This window comes from Elephas maximus, chromosome 4, assembly GCF_024166365.1.
Source record: "Elephas maximus indicus isolate mEleMax1 chromosome 4, mEleMax1 primary haplotype, whole genome shotgun sequence".
Classification (NCBI taxonomy): Eukaryota; Metazoa; Chordata; class Mammalia; order Proboscidea; family Elephantidae; genus Elephas; species Elephas maximus.
The window spans coordinates 70,934,978-70,958,108 of NC_064822.1; the positions used below are offsets into that span (position 1 = coordinate 70,934,978).

At 40.3% G+C, this 23,131-nt stretch overlaps 1 protein-coding gene across 2 annotated transcripts; it reads right to left on the minus strand.

Annotated features, from left to right (window-relative positions):
• Window positions 1-654: 654 nt before the first annotated feature.
• On the minus strand, window positions 655-22,817 carry MANSC1 (MANSC domain containing 1). 2 transcript variants are annotated; one of them, XM_049882509.1, is made up of 4 exons: window positions 22,470-22,817; window positions 12,768-13,086; window positions 9,615-9,755; window positions 655-2,781 (listed from the first exon to the last, which is right to left on the minus strand). In XM_049882509.1, exons 2-4 carry the CDS (start codon window positions 12,988-12,990, stop codon window positions 1,865-1,867), a joined length of 1,281 nt encoding a protein of 426 aa, XP_049738466.1. In that variant the 5' UTR covers window positions 12,991-13,086; window positions 22,470-22,817; the 3' UTR covers window positions 655-1,864. The 2 variants fall into 2 exon arrangements, with proteins under 2 accessions (XP_049738466.1, XP_049738465.1); XM_049882508.1 differs by having other exon boundaries at window positions 12,768-13,090.
• Between the last annotated feature and the right edge of the window lie 314 nt (window positions 22,818-23,131).

Genomic DNA, 23,131 nt, shown 5'->3' on the forward strand with positions numbered 1-23,131 from the left:
GATCCCAGGTGGCGCAGTGGTTAAAGCACTTGGCTGCTAACCGAAAGGTTGGAGGTTTGAACGCACCAGCTGCTCCGTGGGAGAAAGATGCGGCAGTCTGCTTCTGTAAAGATTTACAGCCTTGGAAACCCCATGGGGCAGTTCTACTCTGTCCTACAGGGTCGCTATGAGTCAGAACCGACTCAACGGCAGCGAGTTTGGTTTGGATTTTGGTGGTGCAGTGGTTAAGTGCTCAGGTGCTAACTGAAAGGTCAGCAGTTCAAAGCCACCGTTCCTCGGGAGAAAGATGTGGCAGTCTGCTTCCGTAAAGATTTACAGCCTTGGAAACCCTACGGGGCAGTTCTACTCTGTCCTATAGGATTGCTATGAGTCAGAATTCAACTAGTTGGCAGTGGGTTTTTCGTTTTGGATATATAATTGCCAATGTCGTTGCAAATAAAGCTAAATTTGACTGCTTGTCAAGTTTAGCTAAGGATTTACAGATATTATTTTTACATTTTAAACTTGGTACCTGTTTAGAAAATGTCTATATTACTTTAATTCCTAATTTAAAAAATTATTGTGGTAAGATATGCAGCAAAAAGTTAGTATTTTAACTTTTTTTTTTAACTAAACTGCTTTTATTCACAAGATTAGTTGTTTTGTCTGCATTTGATTTCACTAAATTATCAGGGGCAAGCTCAGGATTTCCTTTCTAGGGTCATACTTTTTTTTTTTTTTAATAATATTTTATTGTGCTTTCAGGGAAGGTTTACACAGCAGTTTAGGTTCCCATTCAACAACTGCTATACAAATTGGTCAGTGACATTGGTTACAATTTTCACAATTCATAAACATTCTTGTTTGTTCTGGTTGTTCCATTTCCACTAATCTAGTTTCCCCACCCCCTTACCTTGTCATCTTTGTTTAAGTAATTGTTGACTATTTGATCATTTTAACTACTTTTAAGTATACAATGCAATGACATTAATTACATTCACCATGTTGTCCAACCATCACCACCATCTATTTCTAAAAGTTTTTTCTAACCCCAAACGGAAACTCAGGGCCCCGTTAAGCAACAACTCCCCATTCCTCCTCCCTCTGAAGCCCCTGGTAACCCTAATAAGCTTTTGTCTCAACGCATTTGCCTATTCTAGATTTCAAATAAGCGGGCTCATATAATACTATATTACTGTTTTTAAAAAACAATTAGCTAGAACAGAACCAAAAGGTATTTGGCTATTTATCAGAACTGACTTATCGTCTCCCTGTAGGCTAGAATTCTTTTAGAATTCTCTCGAAGGAATCTCTTTGCTCACTGATGGGAAGAGGGGGTTTGTCATTTAAGTTTGGAGCACATATTTTCATCATTTAATCATTTTGCTGGTGGGAATTAATTGAAAGTTATCCAGCTGGATGTGTCACCTACAAGAACGTTACTGAGTAACAAAAGACTTATTCAAATATTTAATTGGAAAGAAACACATCTGGAATAAGTTTTATTGGGATTCATATAAAAGGAAAGTGAATCCATTAGAACCAGTGTCATCAACAGTTGATTTTTGCTGGAACCAGAAATATTAACGAACCTAGGAATCATAACCGTCTTCCCTTGCATATGGCCAGTTGAGTTTTTCATTTTCAATCGCAATTTATTACTTCAGGTAGAACTTTGTTTTCAGCTAATATTTACAGACAGATCATCCATATTACCTAATTTAATTCTTTTTCCCCTCGTCCCTGAAAAATAAACAAAAAGAAGTAGTAGGGGAAATTTTCCTGCCTTCAAAACGCAGCCTCCTGCTAAGATCCAGGAGTTAGCAGAAAGGATGCATTTGTGCTACAAGTTACTAAATGAGTTAAGAGACACCTAGGTTCATCCTTAGATGTCCACGTAGATCCCATTGATCAAATAATCTAGTCGTGAGTAACGTTTCCTGTGGAGGGATTCTGAGAGCATTCTACCCAAGAGGACAAGGCCTATCATCAGGAACAGGACACCAAAGAGCAGGGTCCCAATGAGGAGCCACTTTTCAAAGGGAAAGCCATATTGACTTCGTGGAACGTTGCTCTGTGAGGAGCTGCCTGGATTGGCCTTCCCATTTTCCTCAGTAGCAGTTTTATTTGTAGTAAAGGAATCCACGTTTGATTGAGGAAGTATAGCAAAGTTCTGTGCATCGCCTATGTTCAAAGTTAGGTTAGAGATTTCTCTAGAAGGCACCACTTCTGAGGTGACTTTCAAGTCTTTAGGTGCCTGAAAGGTGGTAGTTGGAACTGCTGTGGTAGTCATGCTAGCTTGGTGAGCTTGAGTAAAGTTTGTAGAAACAAGGGTTGTAGGCTTAGAAGTAATGGTTGTAACAGGCAGAGGTGTGGTGGCCACCTGTGGTTGAGAAGTTAGAGCAGGTATCACGGAAGGGATGGTGGGCTGGAGAACTGCGGGCTTTGGAGTAACGGTACGTGGAGAAACAGCAGCCGCTGTAATTGGGAATGGAGTCACATTTTCAAGCAGCAGATGAACTATTTTTTGTTTTGCGGAAAACTCTGAACTCTGCGACTGGCCTTTTTCTTTGTAAACAGGAAACTGTGTACTCGTTTGATCAATCTTGAATAGTTTCTCCAAGTGATCTGAGGACCCAAACTTCTGAGAAAGTGCATCTTTCCAGAAGGTACCAGTGGGCTTTGAATGACCTGTCAGATGAGAGGGTATGGGAGTGACTGCTTGTGAAGGCTGGCCATGTGAGAGAGAATCTTGGGCTAGCTCTTGATGTGGCAAGTCAGTTCTGGTCAAAGGGGCAAAATCTGAAAACATAAAGAAAATAAAAAGAAGACTTAAATATTTCCATGCTAAACCAGTTGCCATTGAGTCAGTTCTGACTCACGTTGACCTCATGTGTGTCAGAGTAGAACTGTGTTCCATAGGGTTCTTAATAGCTAATTTTTTGGAAGTAGATTGCCAGGCCTTTCTCCCAAGGCACCTCTGGGTGAACTTGAAACACCAACCTTTCCGTTATCAGCCGAGCATGTTAATTGTTTGCACCATACATGGACTCCGTTTCCATGCTAAGGTAGATTAAAAACTACAAACACATTGGCTTGTTCAGTAAGTCTCCAAACTGTTGATGCTTGGTATTTCACTGAAACTTTTGCAAAATGGAAAAACACAAATTGTTCAATCAAAACCTGATAACACTACTTCTCCCCCAGATAATAATGTGATTTATTTCTAGGATGATGGGATAGAAGAGAATAGAAATGTGTAGAGGAGGATCAGGCAAGTTGAGGAAGGGTGGGAATGCTCGAGGAGGTAGGCAAAGAGGGACTCAGCATGGACAGGAAGAGGTTTAGGGGGATGAGGACAATTACATAGTCAAGGCCAGGGAAGAAAGCTGAGCAGGGGTGATGTGGCGGGAAGAAGACCAGCCTGAGATTGCAACAGCAAGAACTGGACTGGCAGGAAGAGGCTTGTGTGAGGCCCGATTCCGCAGGATATAACAACTGGAATCATAGAGCCAATGTCTCAGGTTACAAGGACAGTAGAAACAATCTTTAAAATCATGATGTGCTAGACATTTTGGCCAAATTGCTAAGATAAAGAGCAGAAAATCAGATACTCATGATTCCTGCTGAGGAGGAACCAGCTTCAGACCCTTCTCGTGCTGGAGTATTTAGAATTTTGCTCTTAAGACGCATGCACCATTTATTACAGCTCAACTAGAAAAAACTTGTTAATCGGGTGCCAGGAATGATCATGTGAATTGCTCCATATTATTTGGCTACTTGGCTAACAATTTCACTTAGACAAGAACTGCAGAAAACACAAGGAAAGAAGCAGAGGAATTTCCTAGCATTACTGGCTCACTCTTTCTGGCCTTTTTCCCCTTCTCCTCTTCCTTGACTTCCCACTTCGCTGGTTTCTAACCTAGACCTTACTCTTCTCTCTCCTAAACAAAGAGACCCAGAAGCAAGTTCAGATTTGTAACACTGTTTGCCTACTCTCTCAGCACCATACCTTTAAGAGATCCTTTAGAACTATCACTTATTAATCTATCCAGGACCAGGGTCAGCAAACTATGGCCCTCGGGCCAAATCTAGTGACCTGCCACAGTTTTGTATGGCTCGTCACCTAAGAATGACTTCTACATTTTTAAATAGTTGGAAAAAAAAAAGACAAATATTTTGTGAAATGTGAAAGTTACATGAAATTTAAATTTCAGTGTTCATAAATAAAGTTTTATTGGGGCACATTCATGTTCACTCACTTACGTATTGTCTATGGCTGCTTTTATGCAGGATATACTACATGGCTCACAAAGCCTAAAATACTGGACTGAAAAGCCTAAAATACTTATTAGTTGGCCCTTTACAGAAAAAGTCTGCCGACCCCTGCTCTAGATACAGTACTCTACTCTAAAATAGAATTTGGATTCCTGAAGTTCCTCTTTCCTCTAATATTGCTGAAGAGTTTTTGCTACAGGGTGATATCACATTCATAGACATTGTGTAACCATGTGATAACAGTATCTGCATTTTTAGGTAAAGGAGCCCTAGTGGCGCAATGATTAAGTGCTCAGCTGCTAACCAAAACGTTGGCAGTTTTAACCCACACAATGTATTACAGCCTAGAAAACCCTATGCAGCAGTTCTGTTCTGTTACGCGGTCACCATGAGTCAAAAACCAACCCCATGGCACACAACAAGAACCACCACCTGTTTTTAGAAAGAATCAGATATTTGAAAAAAGAGCAGCTATCAACATAATTCATTTTAAAGTTAAAAAAAAAAGACTAATATGTAAATGTTCTGTGATGTGTGTGAAATCAGAACTTAAATAAGGCCATTGGCAAAAGTGGCCAAAACAGCTGTTTTCCTTCTCCAGAATACAAGCTCATAAATAAAGCAAAGCTAGGGCTACTCCCATTTCTTTCTTTTTTATTGTGCTTTAAGTGAAAGTTTACAGATCAAGTTAGTTTCTCACAGAATAATTTATACAAACATTGTTATGTGACCCTAGTTGCTCTCCCTATAATGTGACAGACAGCACACTCCTCCTTTCCACTCTGTATTTCCCATGTCCATTCAAACAGCTCCCGTCCTTCTCTGCCTTCTCCTCTTGCCTCCGGACAGAAGCTGCCCATTTAGTCTCATGTATATACTTGGGGCAGTTCTACTCTGTCCTATAGGGTTGCTATGAGTAGGAATCGACTTGACGGCAATGGATTTGGTTGGTTTTTTAATCTACTTGAGCTAAGAAGCACACTCTTCATGAGTATCATTTTATGTCTTATAGTCCAGTCTAATCTTTGTTTGAAGAGTTGGCTTTGGGAGTGGTTTTAGTTTTGCAGTCCCATTTCTTGATAAGATTCATCTTGGCAAAGATCCCAGAACCATGCAGGGATCCTCAACACCTGCTCCATTTACTTCACTCATTGATGTTTGCCATTGAGGCGTGGTGCTTTCAATGGGAAACAGGCCTCTGCTCTCAACCCCTCTTTGAGCTTCATTTTCAAGTGACTTCACTGGGTAAAAAAATTAGGGACAGACTATTACTTGAAGCCAGCTGAGCAAACAGGCTCCCAATTTATCCTATTTCTGAATTCCCCTATTCTTTCAGCCCATAGTAGAAACGACATACCACAAAGCTGCCAAAAAAGAAAAAAAAAAGATAACAAGTTGCAATGGTTTTGACGAATGAACAGAGTCCACTGTCATCTTTCAAACTTGTAGTCTGTAAGTATTAGTCAATCAGTTATAGGAAATAGGGTTCATCTGGGAACAAATCATCAAACAGATATCTATATTTAATTTCACTCAACACAGGAGGTAGATATTCATTTTAATGGAGTGATCTCAATCTATCAACACGGGCAGATCAATAAATAAACACCCTGAATTACAAATACAACTGTAAACATCCCGTAGATATAAACAGTCCGCTGCACACTGTGTCTGGCGTTGGTCCCACTTTGACGGTAGATGGCAATCAACCTGTTCTGGCCTAATGCGCCCCCTGGTGGCTACTACATGAACAGTCGTATTCTTTTTCCACTTCATTCTCTTCACACTTGTATTTAAAAGGTTTATGCACCTGCCAAGTCCCCTTTTCTCCCATTTCCATTGGAGAGAATCTTTGACACATACTTTCTCTTTTAGATATGCATTATAAAGCAATAACATTATAGAAGTATTGTGAAAAACAGAAAACAAATTCAACTATATCTCTAGCATCGTATCCTAGCAACTGTTATTATTTCTATATACCTTGAAGTTAAAAAATGTGTTTTCATATAATTGCAAAACGACTGGGTATTTTTCACTTGAAATTTAGGTAAAAATTTCTTTTATTTATATACCCAAAACTTATTTTTAATATCTGCACTGTATTTCCTCAGGCGAATCCACCACAATTTACCCAACCATTCCCTGACAACTGGTAACTTACGCCACTTCTAGTTCTTCACTTTTTAAGCTAATGATACAATAAATAGCTCCCACATCCCAAAAAAGGGGCATGTCACTCTCTCAAGCACCAATGTCTTTCACCAACCAGTAAGCTCATGGAGAGTCAGCGTTCAGGCCTCATTATGTTGGTATGATTGATCGAATCATTGCTCACGTGGTTGAACTCAACCTCCAGCCCCCTGACCCCCAACTTATGGTGAGTTTTTCTGGTATGGCCAGCCCCCACCTAAGAATCACCTCTAGTGCTGTTATAACAGAAATATCACCCTTTGGCCCCCATTCCGCCCTTTGGTCTCCAAAAATTCATGTCTTACCACATGCAAAACACATTCACCCCAACACATCATCCCAAAAGTCTTAAATCAACTCCAAGTCCAAAATCTCATCTTCTGAATCATCTAAATCAAATATGAGTGAGACTTTAGGTATATTCTACCCTGGGGCAAAATTTCTCTTCATCTGAGAATCTGTGAAATCTAGACTACAAGTTATGGGCTTTCAAAGTACAATGGTAGAACAGGCATTGGAGGGAAAGAAGTGATAACAGGCATCAAACAAGTCCAAAACTCGGCAGGACAAATTACATTAGCTCTCAAGACTTGAAAATAATCCTCCGTTCTCTGAGACCATCTGGGTAATGGCCCTGCCCTCCAGACACTGGGTGTTGGAATCTGGGTGGAAGCCGGTAGACCCTGGGCTTCAGCTTCACTCCCCAAGCCCACTGGGGCAGCAACTCTGCTCTCTCAGCTTTGAGTGTCCTCATTCTCCTAGTCCAACTGAGTGGCGACCCCACTACCTCTGCCCTGGCAGGCCCTATTCTTTTGTCCCTTGGGCATGGCAGCCCTGCCTCCTCAGCTTTGGGCAATGGTCCCATCCCCCTGGCACACCTCAACACAGCCCCACACTCCTGAACAGAGCTGGGGAAGATCTGACTCTTTGAAACCTAGGAAGCTACAGCCCCACCCTTTGATATCCAGGAGACCCTGGCCTCAATCTTTGAAACCAGGAAGGCCCTGCTTCCCGAGCTCCTTCCAACGGTTCTGCTGATCTCCAGGCTGCTCCAGGAATGATCCTTTTCTTTTCTTCGAGGACAACAGAGGTAGCTCCATTGGCCTTGTTTCCTGCCTGTAGAATTCTAAGACACAGACAACATTCTTTCTTTTTGTTCTTTCTCTGTCCCCTTTAGTCTAAGCTGATGAGTTTTCTGCTATGGTAGTTGGGTAGATCCATCAGTCACAGGCTTAATCTCTTTAACACAAGATTGTATAGCCACGTCCTTGGTGGAGATTATAGGACACATGTCCCTAGCTTGTACAACAGAATTTTCCAAATCTTTAAGTTCTGTTTTCATTTTGCGCAGTTCATTTTTAAGTCCATCTCCTTCCTCTTGCATTTTACTAAAAGCAGCAAGGAGAAACCAGGAAGCCCTTTTAAGATCTTGCTTAGAAATCTCACCAGTCAGATTCAAGTTCGTCACTTACAAGTTCTACCTTTCACCAAACATTTGAACATAACTCAGACAAGCTCTTCTTTGCTGCTGCATAAAACATCACCCTTCCTCCCATGTCCAATCAGATGTTCACCATTTTCTTTTAAAGCCTCACCAGAAGCACATTTAACATCCACATTTCTAGTAACATTCTGTTCCTGGCACCATATGTGTTCTCTAAGACGACAGAGATTTTCTCTATAGCTCTCCTTACTGTCTTCTGAGCCCTCACCAGAATTGCCTTTGATGTTCATAATTCTACCAACTGTCTCCTCAAGGCAATCTGGGCTTTTACTAATAGGTACTTTAAAACTCTTCCAGCCTTCCCCAATTACCCAATTCCACAATGGCTTCAACATTTTAGGTATCTGTTAGAGCAGCACCCCACTCCTCCAATACCAAATTCTTAGTTACTTAGTGCTGCTGTAACAGAAATACTACAAACAGATGGCTTTAACAAAGAAAAAATTATTTTTTCACAGTTTAGGAGGCTAGAAGTCCGAATTCAGGGCTGGTCCTAGGGGAAGCCTTTCTCTCTATGTCAGCTCTGGGGAAAGGTCCTTGTCTCTTAAGTTTCTGTGTCATGGTTCCTTGGAGATCTCTATGTGGCTTGAAGATACACCCTACACTAATCCTGTCTCATTAACATAAAACAAGCCATTCTCAAACGAGATTGTAACCACTGGTACCAAAGTGCCGACCTTTCAGTTAACAGCAGAGCACTTAACCACCATGCCCCCAGGGCTCCTATCACAGGCACACAGTAGATGCTGGATAATATTTGTTATCTGTTGAATATAAATAAACTAGTAAAATAACATTAACGATTAAGAGTAAAATGACAAAGCCTTTCTAAGACATAAAAAGAAAGCATTTCATCCTGTTCTATGAGAAATTAACAAGCCAAAATCTCAGCAAGACATATCCAAATAATTACACTAATTCTTTTATCTATAATATGTAAGCTCCATGAGCCTGGAGACTGTATTTTCAGTGCCTGGCACTGAATCTGGTGCATCGTAGAAGGTTAGTAAGTATCTGTTGAATGAATGTCCCTCCAAGTCTAGATAATAAAATCCATTGAGTTTCATAGCAAATATGATTGTAAACTAATAATAACTTCATACCAAATATAAAACAAAAAAACCAAACCCAGTGCCGTCAAGTCGATTCCGACTCACAGTGACCCTATAGGACAGAGTAGAGCTGCCCCATAGAGTTTCCAAGGAGCACCTGGCTGATTTGAACTGCTGACCCTTTGGTTGGCAGCTGTAGCACTTAACTACTACGCCAACAGGGTTTCCATAGCAAATATACTGAGGTTTTAATATTCACACGGGTCTTACCCCTTTCAATACAGTCATCCTGGAGACCTATAACTTATTCCAGTATTGCCAAAATTGTTCTAAAGAGTTGTTTCAAAAATGTTTTCATAAAAGGTCTGTGTGCCTCTTTATCTTATCAAAACACACACAAAAAACCCAAGACACAAAAAAACGCTATCACTTAGAAAAAAATTTGCTTTAATAAATTGAATTTTAAATCATGATATTTTCTGGCATGCCTCTCTATTTGTGGCCCCTCTGGGCAGTATTATCTGGACTCATACAAGTATAAGTCTTTCACATAAACCACATTCTTAAATAATTCCAATCACAAAAAAAAAGAGTAACATTTTTATTACCTCTAATTATCCAGTAACTCTTAAGTCCCTTTGCAGGTTTCAGTGGACAGGCTTCCTCACTGGGACAGAAAAATAGGTAGCAGTTGGGTTGCCTAGATGTTTTTCGAGTGTCGAAGATCATCAGGTTACATGCTTTGTCCCCTGCAAAGAGAGGTTTCATGTGCATTATTTTGACCTAGTATTCTCTAAAGAGTAGGGCAAGCAGAAAGAACTTCATTTACTCTGGTGTCCAACACAAACACCTTTGTTCACTTGCTTGCTGACTGCTGAATCATTTCCTTTTCCTTTATTTAATCACTTAAAGCAATTGTTAAAGACATTGAGTTTTAAAATCTGAATGACGGTAATGTTTGGCAAAACCAATTTTTAATCGTACATTTAATTCTTTTTTTAATTTTTATTGTGCTTTAAGTAAGAGTTTACAAATAGTACATTTAATTCTTTAGAAATAAGCCTTTGATTTGCCAAAACAGCCATCAAAATAAATATAGAAACAATGACTTTGCAAGCTTGATATGACTTATGAGTTAGGACTTAAGAAGTGAATTCAACCCATTTATCTCTTGCATCCAAGAGCCTTCTCAGACACTGATAAACCCGGCTTTCTTGGGTGGGGTGCGTAAATTAATCATCATGAATATCACACGTCATTCCATAAAGGATCTTAGTGTATGGAATATAAAGTTTACCTTCTTCCTTCCCATTTTCCTCCTCTTCTTTCCCAGTTTTGCTTTTTTATTTTCCTTCCTTACTTTTCACTCTTAGCTATCATTGCAGACTTCTTTTTCAATTCTAGCCAGTAGAAATTATTCTCTCTACTTTTTTTACTCATCATGGCTTAGAGTTGGCTTTGGCCTCAAACTGGCACAAAGGTCTCACATCTTAAGCTGTGACCCTTGAACTAAAATAGGGATCAGTATATCCGTGGTGGGTTGAAGGCTATGGGGACATATAGGCTGCTTATTAAAATCGCATGCTCTGCCAGCCTCTACAACCACTTCTAGTTAGGCAACCGTCAAGGATCAGTCCTGGCTCCTCCACTCTGCCTTCTCATGGGGAATAAGACTTCATAGCATCTCTGAAGGGGTTTTATTTCATCATTTCTCTACTACCTAGGTAACAAGAGAGGTACTCTAACTTTTTTTCAACAGTGTGGTAATTCTGCAATACTATTATTTTTTGGCACTTTGGTAAAGAGAAGGGTTCATAAACTCCCCATGCCGTATGCAAAATTTTGTGTCCCTTGTGTTTATGTGCATTTCTCTGGAGTCCAGGGCTATGATCAAATGATCAAAAGTGCTTTGTGAACCCTAACCAGTTAAAACCATTGCTCAAAAAAAAGCCTGAGATCCATTAACAGAGACCTGTAGGTACCTTCGCTTACAATAAAATAGTAATAGTACTTTTGCTTATAGAATAAAGAAGCAAAGCCTCATTTTTTTTTTTTTTTAAATAAAAACCCATGACGGAACTGAGGAAAATGCAGGATTTCCTATGTTGCCAGGAAATACTCAAACTTATAGCATTCAGTCCTGTTTGCAGGTGATGTTTATTTCATATGCTGATATCAACATTTAAAGGAAAGCTAAAATTTTAAATAAAATCTTTGTAATTTCCATAAATTACTTGCATAAACAGTATCCAAAAACACACTGCTCAATTTGAGGGGACCATTACATAAAGAAAAAGAAATAAGATCTAAGAGTAAACATCTGACTTAGTTGGCTAATAGGTCAAGTAAGAGTCACTAGTCCAGTGTTTAATTCTTCTATGTTCCTTGACAGCAAGGCCTTGTTCATCTTATTCATTGCTGTATCTGACCCAGCCCCTAGCATGGTGTTAAGTGCTCAATAAATTTAGCTTTTTCGTTTTGAGAATTAGGACAGGATCACAAACAAAATTAAAAACTGATCATTGTTTCACTTAGACATAAAATTCCTTTTTTAGTTCACAGATTTGGAGACTAAAAAATGCAAAACAAAACCAGTTGCCTTCAAGTTGACTCTGACACATGGCGACCCCATGTGTGTCAGGGCAGAACTGTACTCCACAGGGTTTTTAATGGCTGTGATCTTTTGGAAGTAGATTGATAGACCTTTCTTCCAAGGCACCTCTGGGTGGATTCTAATCGCCAACCTTTAGTTGCCGAGCACTTAACAGTTTGTGCCACACAGAGCCTCTGAAATATGCAAAGACATTGTTCAAACTTCTGAGCCTTGATTTCCTGCTGTGTCAGGCGAATGGACCAGACTCCGTGACTTCCCATGCCCCTTTGAGTCCTCATGGCTGCAACTGTCTAGTGGTCAGTGACTTCAGAATCCAGCCTGTGCCACCAGCTCTAGGGAGGGACATGAAGTAGAGGTTTTGTGCTTCTACTTAAAAATCAAATGCTGATTTTCCTATGAGTTTGGAATTTTATTTCACATCTCAACTGATTTCCCTGTTAATAAATGTTCTTTGAAATATCACAGTGTATTTCAATACTCCACGATGACTGCATCTACCCATTTAAAAAGGATTTTTATTTTCAATATCCTAGATGCCTCCGAGAACATAACACCAGTGGTTCTCAATCTTTCTTCTACCCAGTCACCTGAGGGATATACATAGACACACACACTCATCAGTAACTTTCAGCTTAGGGGTGGTAGGGCACACCTGGGGATAAGCTGTTACTGCCATTGTGGTTAGCTGCCAATGAGTAGGTCTCCAACTCATGGCAACCCCACCTATAACGGTATGAAATGTTACCCGATCACGCACCATCTCTCTGATCACTTGTGGATCGCACGGTTGTGATCCAGAGGGTTTTCACTGGCTGATTTCAGAAGCAGATTGTCAGGCCTTTCTTCCCAGTCTGTCTTCATCTGGAAGCTCCACTGACACCTGGTCAGCATCATAGCAACACGCTAGCCTCCACTGATAGGTGGTGGCTGCTCATGAGGTGCATTAGCCAGAAATCGAACCCAGGTCTTCTATATGGAAGGCCAGAACTCTACCGTTGAGTTCCACTGGCCCCACTGTGGCAGGTATCGCCAGTGATTTTGCCACCCACCTTATTGAGAATAACTGGTATAAACCATTCAGCTACGTCAACCAGCTATTTGTCACGAAACAAGTGGAATGAGCAGATGCCAAAAGACTATTATTTACCTGATATGTTTTTTGTGGAACAGCAAAAATTAACGCAGTCTTCTTGAGTTAATGTGTGTATGGGCTCATTGCCTCTGATTCCCTTAGAAAGAGATGACTGGATGTCAATGACAACATCTTCTAGACTCTTCGTGGGGCAATTCTGACTGGTGGACAGCCTCAGTGTCAGAAAGCAAATGATTAGAAAAGTATAAGTTGAGCTTCGTTCTTCCCTGAAAAACATTTTTAATTTCAATTTAGTCTTGATCTTCAAAGGTCAAGTACGATCATCCCTCTGGTCTTAGTTTGTTTCAAGGAGATTGCACAGGTGATGGGACTTCTTTCTAGAACAAAAATCAAAAATAGAAAATCATCAGTGAATTGTGTTTCTTATAACAAATCTGGGGAAGAAACATTTCATTTCCTTCGAGTCAATGAGAACTACCCACTTACAATTTGTAAAAGGACAGAAACAAACAAGTGTTTTTTATTTGTTTCACTTTCAATAAATTTGAGACAACTTTCCATTTAAAAACTGGCAAAGAATTAACAAACACAAACATGTATAATATCTCATTAATGCTTAAAAGCTGACAAGTGTCTATGAAGGAACAGGCCTGCCTCTGAGTTCTAGAATCCTTCCTCTTCTTGCCTCTCCTAGCCAGATAAAGGAGAGAGGACACACAGTCTCGAATCACTGATGAAGCAGGGATATTAGGTCTGGGCATATTTCTTTTCTCAGCTACAACAGATAGCATTGTGCTAAGTGATGTACATGTATGACCCTATTAAATCCTTACACCAGCTCTGCATAAAAGCTACTATTTTCCTCATTTTCTAGATGACAAAGCTGAGACTATCTTTCTCATTGCTCCTTAAGTATCAAGCCAGAGACAGGAAGCTAAGATAATCTAACTTTTGGAATCAGTCAGCAGTGGGAATAGTCTAGCTCAGTTGAGGGAAAGCTTAGGGGCAGTTGTTCTTTTTGACATCTCTAAAACACAAAAATCACACTATACATATTACATTGACTCAGTTGGTAAGCTGGTTCTTCTAGGAAAAACAAGCGTTAAACCGACAAAGCAATTCCAGAAACTATCCTCACCCACCCACCTCCACATTTCCAGGATACAAGTTGTTCACTGAATGATACCTAGCACAGAATCATCATGTCTCTACTTTTTTTTTTTGTCATGAACCCCTTTAGTAGTCTGTTGAAGCTTAGGATCTTTTCTGAGAGAAATGTTTTAAAAGGCATAAAATGAAATACAGGTAGTCCCCGACTTACGAGAGGGTTCTCTTCAGACAACTCCATTTGTAACTTGGTTCTGATGTAAGTCAAACACCTACTTTTGTTTTTTAAGTTTCAAGTTTTCATTATTATTGCCTTTTATTGTCAGTATCTTCATAAATCTAATCTTTATTTGTCTTGAGGGGTTGGCATGAGAATGATAACATCAGCAAATTATGCACTGCAACACTGTATGTAGTACATACTACTACTAAGATGTAAAAAAAAAAAAGACAATCCTGTAAGTGTGGTTCATCGTAACTCGAGTATGTCATAAGTCAGGGGCTACCTATATGTAGGACTACAAAGGATGCCAGATATATTGATATGTAATTATCAAAACAGTTTAAAACACAAATGTGTCTACTAAAATCGGACGAAAGAAATCTAAGATCCAAATAAATGTTCATGGCTAAGACGACTCCATATTGTTAAGATCTCAGTTCTTTCCAATTTGATCTGTAGATTCAATGTAATCCCAAACAGGACTCAGAAAGTTATTTTGTGGACATCAATGAATGGTCCTACAGTTCATATGGAAACGCAAAAGACTCAGAATAGCCAACACTGACACTACCTGACTTCAAGACTTACTGGAAAGCTACAGTAATTGAAACAATGTGGTATTGCTGAAAGAATAGACAAATAGATCAATGGAACAGAATAGAAAGCCCAGAAATAGGCCCACGCAAATACAGTCAACTGATCTTTGACAAAGAAGCAAAGGCAATTCAGTGGAGAAAGGATGATCTTTTCAATGGTGCTGGAACACCTAGACATCCACGTGCACAAAAATAAATCCAGACACAACATTACATCTTTCACAAAAACTAACTCAAAATGGATCATAAACCAAAATGTAAAAACTATAAAACTTCTGGAAGATAACAAAGGAGAAAATCTAGGTAAACTTCAGTTTGGCAGTGAGTTTCTAAATACCAAATCACAATCCATGAAAGAAAAAATTGGTAAGTTAGATCTCATTAAAATTAAAAACTTCTACTCTGTGAAAGGGACTGTTAAGAGAAAGAAAAGACAAGCCAGATACTGGGAGAAAAGTATTTGTGAAGCATGTATCTGATAAAGGATTCGTATCCAAAATATACGAAGGACACTTAAAACTCAACAGTAAGAAAACAAACAACCCAATTAAAACATTGACAAAAGATGTTAACAGACATCTCACCAAAGGAGATACACAGGTTGTAAATAAGCATATGAAACGGTGCTCAACATCATATATCATTAAACTAAACCAAACCAAACCTACTGCCATTGAATCAATTTTGACTCATAGCAAACATATAGGACAGAGTAGAATCGCCCCAAAGGGTTTACAAGAAGTGGCTGGTAGATTCGGATTTGGTTAGCAGCTATGCTCTTAACCACTGTGCCACCAGAGATCCCGTAAATCGTTAAACCAAAAAACCAAACCCGTTGCCGTCAAGTTAATTCCGACGCATAGCAACCCTATAGGACAGAGCAGAACTGCCCCATAGAGTTTCCAAGGAGCACCTGGTAGATTCGAACTGCCAACCTTTTGGTTAGCAGCTGTAGCTCTTAACCACTGTGCCACCAGGGTTTCCCATATATCATGAGGGATTGCAAATTACAACAACAACAAGATGCCACTACACACCTATTATCAAAAAAAATCCAAATCCATTGTCCTCAAATTGATTCTAACTCATAGTGACCATATAGGACAGAGTAGAACTGTCCCACAGGGTTTCCAAGGCTGTAAATCTTTACGGAAGCAGATTGCCACATCCTTGTCCCAGGGAGCAGCTGGCGGATTCAAATCACTAACCTTTCTGTTAGCTGCCAAGCACTTAGTCACTGTGCTTAAATACCTATTAAAAACAAACAAACAAAACTCAAAGGATGGAAAAAAATATATCAAGCAAACAACAATCAAAAAAGAGCAGGAGTACCAATATTAATTTCTAACAAAATAGACTTTAAAGTTAAATCCACCACAAAGGATAAAGAAGGACACTACATAATGATTAAAGGAACAATTTACCAGGAACATGTAACCATATTAAATATTTATGCACCCAATGACAGGGCTGCAAGATACATAAAACAAACTTTAACAGAACTGAAAAGTGAGATAGACACCTCATAGCTGCAAAGTATACTTTTTTTTCTAGTGCACATGGAACATTCTCTAGAATAGATCACGTATTAGGTCGTAAAACAAACCTTTGCAGAATCCAAAACATCGAAATATTACAAAGCGTCTTCTCAGACCACAAGGCCATAAAAGTGGAAATCAATAACAGAAAAATCAGGGAAAAGAAATCAAATACTTGGAAACTGAACAATACCCTGCTCAAAAAAGACTGGGTTATAGAAGACATTAAGGAGGGAATAAAGAAATTCATAGAATGCAACGAGAATGAAAACACTTCCTATCAAAACCTCTGGGACACAGCAAAAGCAGTGCTCAGAGGTCAATTTATATCAATAAATGCACACACACATAAAGAAGAAAGAGCCAAAATCAGAGACTGTCCTACAACTTGAACAAATAGAAAGCAAGCAACAAAAGAATCCATCAGGCACCAGAAGAAAATAAATAATAAAAATTAGAGCTGAACTAAACAAATTAGGCAACAGAAAATTGAAAGAATTAACGAAGCCAAAAGCTGGTTCTTGGAAAAAATTAACAAAATTGATAAACCATTGGCCAGACTGACTAAAGAAATACAGGAAAGGAAACAAATAACCTGAATAAGAGACGAGATGGGCCACATCGCAACAGACCCAAATGAAATTAAAAGAATCATATCAGATTATTACAAAAAATTGTACTCTAACAAATTTGCAAACCTAGAAGAAATGGATGAATTCCTAGAAAAACACTACCTACCTAAACTAACACAATCAGAAGTAGAACAACTAAATAGACCCATAACAAAAAAAGACATTGAAAAGGTAATCAAAAAACTCCCCACACAAAAAAGCCCTGGCCTGGATGGCCTCACTGCAGAGTTCTACCAAACTTTCAGAGAAGAGTTAACACCACTACTACTAAAGGTATTTCAAAGCATAGAAAAGGACGGAATACTACCTAACTCATTCCATTAAGCCACCATAGCTCTGATACCAAAACCAGGTAAAGACACCACAAAAAAAGAAAATTACAGACCTATATCCCTCATGAACATAGATGCAAAAATCCTCAACAAAATTCTAGCCAATAGAATTCAACAACATATCAAAAAAAGTATCCACCACGGCCAAGTGGGATTTATACCAGGTATGCAAGGTTGGTTTAATATTAGAAAAACCATTAATGTAATCCACCATATAAATAAAACAAAAGATAAAAGCCACATGATATTATCAATTGATGCAGAAAAGGCATTTGACAAAGTCCAACACCCATTCATGATAAAAACTCTCAGCACAATAGGAATTGAAGGAAAATTCCTCAGCATAATAAAGAGCATCTATACAAAGCCAACAGCCAACATCATTCTAAATGGAGAGAGCCTGAAAGCATTTCCCTTGGGAATAGGAAACAGACAAGGATGCCCTTTATCACCGCTCTTATTCAATATTGTGCTAGAGGTCCTAGCCAGAGCAATTAGGCTAGACAGAGAAATAAAGGGCATCCGGATTGGCAAGGAAGAAGTAAAATTATCTCTATTTGCAGATGACATGATCTTATACACAGAAAACCCTAAGGAATCCTCGAGAAAACTACTGAAACTAATAGAAGAGTTCGACAGAGTCTCAACTTATAAGATAAACATACAAAAATCACTTGGATTCCTCTACATCAACAAAAAGAACATCGAAGAGGAAATCACCAAATACAATACCATTCACAGTAGCCCCCAAGAAGATAAAATACTTAGGAATAAATCTTACCAAAGATGTAAAAGACCTATACAAAGAAAACTACAAAGTACTAGTGCAAGAAACTAAAACGGACCTACGTAAGTGGAAAAACACACCTTGCTCATGGATAGGAAGACTTAACATAGTAAAAATGTCTAGTCTACCAAAAGCCATCTATACATACAATGCACTTCCGATCCAAATTCCAATGACATTTTTTAATGTGATGGAGAAACAAATTACCAACTTCATAAGGAAGGGAAAGAAGCCCCGGATAAGTAAAGCATTACTGAAAAAGAAGAACAAAGTGGGAGGCCTCACTCTACCTGATTTTAGAACATATTATGCAGCCACAGTAGTCAAAACAGCCTGGTACTGGTACAACAACAGGCACATAGACCAATGGAACAGAATTGAGAACCCAGATATAAATCCAGCCACATATGAGCAGCTGATATTTGACAAAGGCCCAGTGTCAGTTAATTGGGGAAAAGATAGTCTTTTTAACAAATGGTGCTGGCATAACTGGATATCCATTTGCAAAAAAATGAAACAGGACCCATACCTCACACCAAGCACAAAAACTAGCTCCAAGTGGATCAAAGACCTAAACATAAAGACTAAAACAATGAAGATCATGGAAGAAAAAATAGGGACAACGTTAGGAGCCCTAATACAAGGCATAAACAGAATACAAAACATTACCAAAAATGCAGAAGAGAAACCAGATAACTGGGAGCTCCTAAAAATCAAACACCTATGCTCATCTAAAGACTTCACCAAAAAAGTAAAAAGACCACCTACAGATTGGGAAAAAATTTTCAGCTATGACATCTCCGACCAGCGCCTGATCTCTAAAATCTATGCGATCCTGTTAAAAAAAAAAAACTCAACCACAAAAAGACAAACAACCCAATCAAAAATTGGGCAAAGGATATGAACACGCACTTCACTAAAGAAGATATTCAGGCAGCTAACAGATACATGAGAAAATGCTCTCAATCATTAGCCAGTAGAGAAATGCAAATTAAAACTACGATGAGATTCCATCTCACTCCAACAAGGCTGGCATTAATCCAAAAAACACAAAATAATAAATGTTGGAAAGGCTGCGGAGAGATTGGAACTCTTATACACTGCTGGTGGGAATGTCAAATGGTACAACCACTTTGGAAATCTATCTGGCGTTTTCTTGAACAGTTAGAAATAGAACTACCATACAACCCAGAAATCCCACTCCTCGGACTATACCCTAGAGAAATAAGAGCCTGTACACGAACAGATATATGCACACCCATGTTTATTGCAGCTCTGTTTACAATAGCAAAAAGCTAGAAGCAACCAAGGTGCCCATCAATGGATGAATGGTTAAATAAATTACGGTATATTCACACAATGGAATACTACGCATCAATAAAGAACAGTGAGGAATCTGTGAAACATTTCATATCATGAAGGAACCTGGAAGGCATTACGCTGAGTGAAATTAGTCAGATGCAAAAGGACAAATATTGTATAAGACCACTATTATAAGATCTTGAGAAATAGTATAAACTGAGAAGAACACATTTTTTTGTGGTTACGAGAGGGGGGAGGGAGGGAGGGTGAGAGAGGGTTATTTACTGATTAGATAGTAGATAAGAACTACTTTAGATGAAGGGAAGGACAATATTCAATACAGGGAAGGTCAGCTCAACTGGACTGGACCAAAAGCAAAATGGTTTCTGGGATAAACTGAATGCAAAGGTCAGCACAGCAAGGGTGGGGGTTTGGGGACTAGGGCTTAAGGGGACTTCTAAGTCAATTGGCAAAATTCTATTAAGAAAACATTCTGCATCCCCCTTTGAAGTGTGGCGTCTGGGGTCTTAAATGCTAACAAGCGGCCATCTAAGGTGCATCAATTGGTCTCAACCCACCTGGATCAAAAGAGAAGGAAGAACACCAAGGTCACACGATAACTATGAGCCCAAGAGACAGAAAGGGCCACATGAACTAGAGACTTACATCATCCTGAGACCAGAAGAACTAGACGGTGCCCGGCCACAGCCAATGACTGCCCTGACAGGGAGCACAACAGAGAACCCCTGAGGGAGCAGGAGAGCAGTGGGATGCAGACCCCAAATTCTCATAAAAAGACCAGACTTAATGGTCTAACTGAGACTAGAAGAATCCCGGCGATCATGGTCCCCAAACCTTCTGTTGGCCCAGGACAGGAACCATTCCCGAAGACAACTCAACAGACATGGAAGGGACTGGACAATGGGTTGGAGAGAGATGCTGACGAAGAGTGAGCTACTTGTATCAGATGGACACTTGAGACTGTGTTGGCATCTCCTGTCTGCAGGGGAAATAGGAGGGTAGAGAGGGTTAGAAACTGGCAAAACGGTCACGAAAGGAGAGACTGGAAGGAGGGAGTGGGCTGACTCATTAGGGGGAGAGTAAATGGGAGAATGTAGTAAGGTGTATATAAGTTTATATGTGAGAGACTGACTTGATTTGTAAACTTTCACTTAAAGCACAATAAAAATTACTAAAAAAAAAAGATGAGAAGGCTAGGGAGGATGGGGTAGCTAGATTAATGGAAACAGAACAACTAAAATGAAAATAACGACAATGCTGATATATTGTGAAGAATGTAACTAATGTCACTGAATAATATGTACTGAAATTGTTAAATGAGAATCTAATTTCTGGTGTAAACTTTCACCAAAAACAAAACAAAAAACACAAACCCGTTGCCATCAAGTCAATTCCAACACATAGTGGCCCTACAGGACAGAGCAGAACTGCCCCATAGGGTTTGCCAAGGAATAGCAGCTGGATTCAAACTGCCGACCTTTTGGTTAGCAGCCAAGTTCTTTACCACTGTGCTACCAGGGCTCCTATAAACGAAAAACCAAACCCACTGCCGTCGGGTCAATTCTGACTCATAGCAACTCTACAGGACACAGCAGAACTACCCCATAGGGTGTCCAAGGAGCACCTGGTGGATTCAAACCGCCAAGCTTTTGTTTAGCTGCTGTAGCTCTTAATATTTACAAGTAATGTGATATGAAACTATCTGTGATTTCTGTAGGTGCCCTGGTGGCCCAGTGGTTAAGTTCTACTGTCCTACAGAGTTGCTATGTGTTGGAATCAACTCAACGGCAATCGGTTTTGGGTTTGGTAATTTCTGTCGTTGTTGTTGCTGTTGTTAGTTGCATCGCTATGCCCTTTGAAGAGGACATCATCTGGCCTGACTTCCGAGGTATCTCTGGATGAATTCAAACCACCAACATTTTGTCTAGAGGTTAACCTTAACAGTTTTATAACACCCGGAGCCCCCTGTGATTTCTAGTAGTAGCAAACCACAAGTACTGCCAATACTACTGTGGCTTGTTGCCTACATTCTTGAAGGACATGCTACATTTCAGTTAGTGATTAGTTAAATAATAAACATTTCCACCCAAGTTCACAGGCTTCCTAAATTCTATTCACGGACACCTTGCGTATCTGAAGTTAACAGAATCTGAGGACATGAATTATTTATTAGGCTCCCATGTTTTCTAAGTCTCTTTTCTAGTCCTAGGGAAACAAAAGAGAAAACTGGGCCAATACTTAACTTTGAAAGGATTCTGACATAGTCTCTTCTCAGGCTTTTGCAAAGAAACCTGAACTATGCGAGGGCATGTGGAGTCTATCAGGAGCTGTTTTCAGTAGGCAGCATCTTCATAGCTCCCGGACTGCTAGAAGTACTGAAAAGTTAACCTCACTAAAGATACTCTACGAACATTAGGTAAATAAGTTCTTCTAATCATTATTATTTGATATTTTTTTTTTTTTTAGGCCTTAAACGTCCAAAGTCGAGTTGAATTCTGTCAATGATAAAGCGAAAAGGATACAGGTGGGAGGAAGAGGAAGTACCTGAGCTTTAATGCCTGTTTACTGGAGTCACTAAAACGTATTTATACATAACTGTCAAATATTGGAAATGGGTTTATTCCCAGCATAATCTAATCTATCAAGGTGGTTACAACTGTTCACACACAAATACACCCTACAGAGCATTAGACAATTACCCAGTGCCGTCGAGTCAATTCCGACTCACAGCGACCCTAGAGGAGAGAGTAGAACTGCCTCATAGAGTTTCCGAGGAGCGCCTGGTGGATTTGAACTGCAGACCCTCTGGTTAGCAGCCATAGCACTTAACCATTACGCCACCAGGGTTTCCATTAGAGAATTAGCAGGCTCAAAAATGAACACATGAGACAAACCATATAAGATGGAAAATTTTCCTTTCCTCTCAGGAAATGCATATTGTTCACTGAACTATTCTTCTGCCTCTCTTTCCAATGACAACACGGAGCCATTGCCATTTATGACAGATGCTTCTGAGCCTGCCTGGAGAGTCCCTCTGGGATACTGCAGCGATGAAAAGGTCCTGGCCAGCCCCTTATCCGCCCCCAGCCTGGTCCTCCAGATGGAGGTGGAGGTATGGGTGGAGGAGCCTCGGCCCCAAGAAAGGCAGGGAGACGCTTTCCAGCAGATGAGGACGCTGCCAGCGGCCGACCTGGAAGAGAGGGCGGGGTCGCCCTTACCTGACGGCGAGAGGACCTCTGTTGCCTTCCGAATGCGAGGACACCTCTGTAGCGCGTTAGGGCGAAGGACCAGAGAATCCACGCGACGGCCTCGGCGAGGGCTGAAGCAGACGCTCCGCAGTTCCTTCACCGGCCCAGTTGGTTTTGTGGTTAGCAAGTTCCTGTTTCCGTTGCAGCCTCCGAAAGTTTGCGGAGGGGAGGGGACATTCCTGCCGCCCAGCCCTGCAACACGGAGCTGCTTCCCTGAAAAATCGAGTACGGTTCTCTTGGCACCTGGGAGGGAGCCGCGCGCCCCTCCTCGCGGCGGCTCCAAGCGCCCAGCGCCAGCACTGAGCCCTCGAGAGAGAGGCAGGTTCCCTACTGCCCCCACACCACTGACCTAAACCTCGAACCCGCGGGCGTGACGCTGGGAGGGGGCTCGGACGGGACCCTGGGGGTTGGCGGAGGTTCTGCAGCTATACCATCTCGCCTTCTGGAGGCGGGAGCCCGCGCATATGCACGTGGTAAAAAAGGCAAACAGAACAAAAATGGATACAGTGAAAAATAAATCGGCCTCCCACTCCTGGGTCCTAGTCTCTAGTTCCCTTCCCCAGAGACAACCACTGAGAGCATTTTCTTGATGTTCATGAGTTTATCGTGCATTCTATTTGGGGCATATTTAT

Bases quoted from the DNA above. Each gene is read 5' to 3' on its own strand.
- MANSC1 (XM_049882509.1), bottom strand. From the start codon at position 12,990: ATGTTTTTCAGGGAAGAACGAAGCTCAACTTATACTTTTCTAATCATT. The intron at 9,756-12,767 runs GTAAATAATAGT...CTCTCTTTGCAG, and splicing joins TTCCACAAAAAACATATCAG to GGGACAAAGCATGTAACCTG. The intron at 2,782-9,614 runs GTAATAAAAATG...TTATGTTTTCAG, and splicing joins GAGTTACTGGATAATTAGAG to ATTTTGCCCCTTTGACCAGA.